Source organism: Sorex araneus, chromosome 10 (assembly GCF_027595985.1).
Source record: "Sorex araneus isolate mSorAra2 chromosome 10, mSorAra2.pri, whole genome shotgun sequence".
Classification (NCBI taxonomy): Eukaryota; Metazoa; Chordata; class Mammalia; order Eulipotyphla; family Soricidae; genus Sorex; species Sorex araneus.
In genome coordinates, this window is record NC_073311.1 from 12,203,693 (window position 1) to 12,209,692 (window position 6,000).

General features: G+C 44.0%; 1 protein-coding gene across 1 annotated transcript; it reads right to left on the reverse strand.

Annotated features, from left to right (window-relative positions):
- Window positions 1-142: 142 nt before the first annotated feature.
- On the reverse strand, window positions 143-4,020 carry LRRC10 (leucine rich repeat containing 10). Its single transcript, XM_055118507.1, has one exon. The coding sequence runs from the start codon at window positions 3,127-3,129 to the stop codon at window positions 2,290-2,292; it is 840 nt and encodes a 279-aa protein (XP_054974482.1). The 5' UTR covers window positions 3,130-4,020; the 3' UTR covers window positions 143-2,289.
- Window positions 4,021-6,000: the final 1,980 nt, after the last annotated feature.

Here is a 6,000-nt window from a genome sequence, read left to right on the forward strand (position 1 = left end):
ATGTCTGTTGGTGGTATGCCGTTGTAACTGCAATGAAAGTAAATAATCTTACTTTCAGTGTTCAGCTTAACTAATGATCTTCCAGTTAGGAAATAATGTGATAAACATACCCCACTCTATGGGTTCTCAGCATAAACTCTCTAAGCATTAAGTTTTGTTTAGTGAAAGTATCACAAACTCTGTTACTTGTTTCCATGATCTTAAATACAACTTTTACTTGAGAAAAAATTGTGATAGTTTATGTTACAGTTTGAAAGAAGCATTTTTAAAATGTTGGTTGTTTCTAGCACCTTAGGTGTTTTATTGCTTATACAAAAATGGTTAGACTTAATTGGGCTTTCGGCAAGTGGACTCTACAGAGAATGAGGTTGACATTAAATATATAGTTTGGTAGTATAAATATATATGAATTTTTCAGAATACATGTATAAGAAATAAAAGGAGAAAGTTTAACAGGAATTCTCACTGGGTTTCTCTGCCTCATCATGGAAAGACCAAAATTTCATTAGAGGAGTAAAAGGATTTTTTTTTTTTTTTTTTTTTTTTTTTTTTTGCTTTTTGGGTCACATCCAGCGATGCTCAGGGGTTACTCCTGGCTCTGCACTCAGGAATTACTCCTGGTGGTGCTTGGCGGACCATATGGGATGCTGGGGATTGAATTTGGGTCGGCCGTGTGCAAGGCAAACGCCCTACCCGCTGTGCTATCACTCTAGCCCCAGTAAAAAGGTTTTCAAATAGTTCAGTGCATTAAATGTTGGAATTTGTGTGTAAATAGCATTTAATGACTGAAACATTTGACAGTCTAAACAGGTTTCAGATAAAGAAGAGAAAGTCAGTGGGAAGAGACTGGCATACAGCTTTGGTTTAGCAAGAAATAATTATAAGAATAAATGAAAATTGTGATGTTTTAGAAATCAAACTATTGACTCCAGGTGCTTTTTTGACAAAGTGCTACTTAAAAACAGTATAATATTTTTAGTGAAGATGTCACTTCTTGTTAAGGAGATAAGCATTTAAAATTGTGTCCTTAAGTCACCCAGTGATAGCTGTTTCTTACATTTGTTGTGTATTCGTGGGAAGGAAAAGCCACAACTTACATTTTTATGAAATAATGGTAAAAAGTTTTGCATAGATTTATACAGTGACCATCAAAGCACCTTATTATCTTCAAAAAAGAGGACAGACTGAAAACTATAGATGTAGAAACTTCCTATTTAGAGCACAATCCAGTTCATATTTTCAAATGCTTGTTTCAAGTGAACAGATGTCTCACCTGTACCTTGAATAGGTTTCAGGCATGTTTCTTTCTGGGTTTCTTTGCATTGACAGTGAAGAATCAGGATCTCTATTCCATGGAGGCAATATAGATCAAATTAGGGTGATTTTAGTAATGAAATCACATTACCAAAGGGAGATGCTATGTTCTAGATTATTGCTAGTTTTACCAGTTGGTAGTATAGTGGGAAGTGAACCTTGATTCAGATCTTTTAGGGAAAGTGAGCAAAATCACGAAGTTCTAAGTCCCTTTAAGGTAGCTTGATAAGCACCAGGATGCACTCTCCCATTAGGAGTCTGCTCAGTGGTTTCTGAACTGCAAGGACAGTTGTTTTTTTTTTCTTTTTGGGTCACACCCAGCAATGCACAGGGGTTACTTCTGGCTCATTCACTCAGGAATTCTACCTGGTGGTGCTCAGGGGACCATATGGGATGCTGGGAATCGAACCCGGGTCGGCCGTGTGCAAGGCAAATGCCCTACCCGTTGTACTATCGCTTCAGCCCCAAGGACAGAATTCTTGAGCCTGCACAGGTTGGGTTTTTTTTTTTTTATGTGAATCTTATTAAATGGCCACATAAAAATGTGCTGCTTAAGTGATCTGGGTTTTCTTACCATTTTGGTCATTCGTGGTAAGAAAGTATATTCTGCAAAGGGCTAGGGTCAGGTCCCCTGAACTTTTAGGAGAGCTGTAACAAATACCTTATTTGAGGAGCTCATGAGTCTTGGACCAGCCACTGGTGGTGAGTAGAGGAGGCCAAAGTGACCCAGCCCTTGATGGCACTACAAAGGGCTGCCTTGTGAGGCTGGTTTTCTTGCAAAGAAGTCATTCTTATAAAGACAACTTGCCTTTGGGAAAAACTTGAGCATAAATTTTTCTTGGTGTAATTCGTGGCATTTCACTTGATGGTATTCCCTACTGGCAGAGATACCCTAAATCTCCCAGAGTAGCCTTTATACTTCCCAGTGGTTCTCCAGAAGGTAACGGGCTGGTTCTCTTGACGTGCAGCTGAAGCTCAGGAGCTGGGAGGCGGGAGTGGCTGCGGCAGGGTGCGTGCTTGGGCGTCTCGGCTTTTCTCCTTGGCCAATGCAGAGCGCTTGGCTTTCTGGGGGTCAGGCTCTGGTGTTTCCTCTGCCCATTTTCCCACACGGCGCACACCTTTAGCCACCTTGGGTGCATTTTTACAAGGATTGTGGTCATAGATGACCAGCTTCAGGTTTGACAGATGGGCCAGGCTGGGGAAGTAATGAATGCTGTTCCGATCCACATCGATGACTTCCAGGAAGGGCATGTGAAGCAGCACGGGGGGAAAATCAGTCAGCAGGTTTCCTGAGAGCCAAATGGTCCTCAGCTCCCTGAGGCGCCGGAGCTGGCGGGGCAGCAGGCGCAGGGCGTTGGAGCCGGCATGCAGAGTCTTCAGGAGGCTCAGCTCACAAACAACCTCCGGCAGCTGGGTGAGGCAGTTGGCCTCCACCCACAGGGTCTGCAGGTTCTGGAGCATGCGCAGCTCTTTGGGGAGGTCACGCAGTTTGTTGTTGCCCAGGTAGAGGATGCAGAGCTGCTTCAAAGTGCACACCGCCTGGGGGAGTGCCCTGAAGTTGTTGAAGTCCAGGGCCAGGATCTGCAGGTGCTGCAGCCTCCCCAGCTCCGGAGGCAGGCTGTTGAGGTGATTGTCACTCAAGTAGAGCTTGACCAGTTCCTGGAAAGAGCACACGTGTGCAGGGAAGCGGCGGAGCTGGTGTCCACTCAGGTCCACCATCTTGTCCAGGGGCATCTCCCGGAGGTCTCCCACCACGTAGTTCTGGCAGCTTTCTGCAGGGATGAAGGCCAGGATGGTCTTGAGGATATTCCCCATGGAGGGCCGGAGGCATGGTCAGCCCCAGCCTGCCGACCAGGAGGCTGCTGCCGACTGCACTGAGGTTTTGCCCGCCTGCCCATTATAACCTGGAGTTTGTGACAAAAGCCAGTCACTTCAACAGAGAACAGTGCCCCTGGCAGCAACTTGAGTGTTGGGTGACAGGCCCAACAGACAGTGTCCAGGAGGCCGGCTCTGACTCATGTACTTGTTTTAAGTCACCTAAGCCCACTCCTTTTTATCTACACATTTTCTTTTCAGGCTGAAAATAACTTCATGGTTCTCTCATTCCCCCTTGTGCCCCCTTGCCCTCTCCCCCTCCCCGCCCGCCCCAGTCTAGTGATAAGACACTATGATCCATTTAAATGTATGTCCTCTGGACTTTTTACTGCACGTAACCAATTGGTTAAAATTTTCCTTTTTAATCATAACGTGGACATTATGTAATTGCAGGTATACAATTTTCCACATATGCTTAGTTTTTCTTGTGTACAGATGCGTTAACAACTTTAATATGATTTCATGATTAATTTAGAAAATGTGTACAGGGCTGTTACTGGGTCAAGGATAGACATTCATTTTCCCCCATTAAACCTGAATAAATTTGCTTTCATCTTCATTCTTATTGGAGAAATTTTCTACACTTTAAATCTTTGTCTGTGTCAAAGACAAGCTCCCAAACATAAAGGATGAGGAAAACCAGACTTCTGAAGCTGAAGTGCTGACGCGTCCTGTGCGGAGGTGTCAGATGTGTTCATAGCCTGTCATGCTGTGTCTCCCTCCTCAGTGTCGAGTTGTCGCTTGAAGCGGCTGTGCAGCCAGGACACGGTTTTCTGGTGCTCCTCTGGGCAGGGTGTCTTATTCTGGCCTGTGGAATGTGGCTAGAAGTGATAAGTGTCACCACGAGGCCTGGCTCATTTTAAACTAACCTTGTCAATCCACACTATTGGCTCATTCCTTCCTGGCTGGATCGTGACACGTGGTGAATCTGGAGGCCACCAAGAGTGTGGAAGTCACATGTGGAAGTTGGCAGGGTCTTGGGCATCCTGGATCCCTGAGTCTGGTTTGGAACGACCTCCCCAGGTCACACATTCCCTCACACCAGCTGGATTAAGGTTCTTAAAACATTTGAAGCCAAGGAGATCAGGGGGGCTTGTTTTTATATCTTACTAGAACAGTTGTTAAAAATATGGAGATATAACTACATACACTGATGTGCAAAGGTAATCATAAATAATGGAGGAAGGATATAAGAATAGTTTCTATGAAAAAATATAAAAACAATATAAATACTAATTATAAGAAACTGGAGAATATCTGGAGGTTTAGAGTGAAAGGAATGCTGACCCCCATTGATAACTTTAGAATTGCTGACATTTTTAAAAAGTTATGTTTTTTAAATAGAAACGTATTACTTTTATGTTTAAAGCTCTAGTTCAGGGGCTGGAGAGAGTATAGCAAGTAAAGGGCTTGCCCTGCACGCTCCCAGCCTGTCTGATCCCTGGCACTCAGAGCCTGCCAGGAGTGATTCCTGAGCACAGAGCCAGAAGTAAGCCCTGAGCATTGCTGGGTGTTGCCCCAAAACAGAAAACAAAACGAATTCGGGACCAGACAGAGATTGTACAGAAGTTAAGCATGTTCCTTTCACGTGGTAAGCCCTGGTTTGGTTGGTCCGAACACTGCCAAGAGTGATTCCTGAGCACCACTGGGTGTGCCCACACCACAAATAAAAACCACTTAGTTCAACAAGAACTGGTCTCAATTACAGCTGATGTGGTGGCGGGGAGCCTGGGACAATAGTGGAGGGAGGTGGACACTGGTGCTGGGACACTTTATTCATGAAATTTCACTATATTGTAAATCATAAGCCTCAGAATTTTAAATATAAATACAACTGGAAAGCACAAACTCTAGTTCATTACCCTGCCTGCTGCCTGGATAGCGTGTCAAGGTTTCGGGGAAAGCTTGGCACATGGTTTACTCCTTCCACTGTCTTACTGCTAAGTTGCTTAGTACAGACTGAATAGAGGAACGGAGCACTCCACGAGTGGCCCTTCACTCGAGCGACATACACTCGGGCTCTCTAGCTCACCTTAGTGACGCCTGAAGGCAGTGTCCTGGGATTTTCTACTCATCAAAGGTCAAGAGCTCTTATCTAGAGTTCTCTCCTTGCTCTGCTGATTTGTACTAATAGAATGAGTGTCTCAATAGGTACTGTGCTCTCCCTCTATATTTAGCATGCTGACCACAAATAGTCGAAACCATTGCCCTGCGGTCCTAGAAGTTGTGATAATGGCTGCTCTTTATGAGGAATCTGCTGTATGCTGAGTACCGTATAGGTACGTTACATCTTCTCTTTTACACCTCCAGCTAAATATGTGTGTGTATATATATATATATATATATATATATAGTGTGTGTGTGTGTGTGTATGTGTACTTATATTTATCAGGACTTACTCCTGACTACTCTGTGCTCAGGAGTTACTCCTAGCATCTCTCTGGGGACCATGTATAGTAGCAGGTATTAAACCACAGTTGGCTATGTGTAAGACAAGTGCCTTATTTCCTATTATCTCTCTGCTCCCCAGATAATGTTTATCTCCAGCTTTCAGTTAAGAAACTGAGACTCAGATTTAATCAAGTAATCAAATTTTTTATTGAGCACTAAATTCTAAGCTGCAGGGAATCCGGTGACTATAAAACCCCGAGATATAACTCATCAATTGAGTTTTCACCTTGCATTTGTAAAGTTCTGGGCTTGATTTTTGGCATGGAGAAGAAAGGGTTGGAGGGTGGGAAGCAGCTCAGTGGCTCAAGTTCTTACCTTGCAAGCATGAGGTCCAAGTTAGCTCCTTTGTGTAGCTGCATA

Coding starts and splice junctions, on each gene's coding strand:
- LRRC10 (XM_055118507.1), bottom strand. CDS start 3,129: ATGGGGAATATCCTCAAGACCATCCTGGCCTTCATCCCTGCAGAAAGC.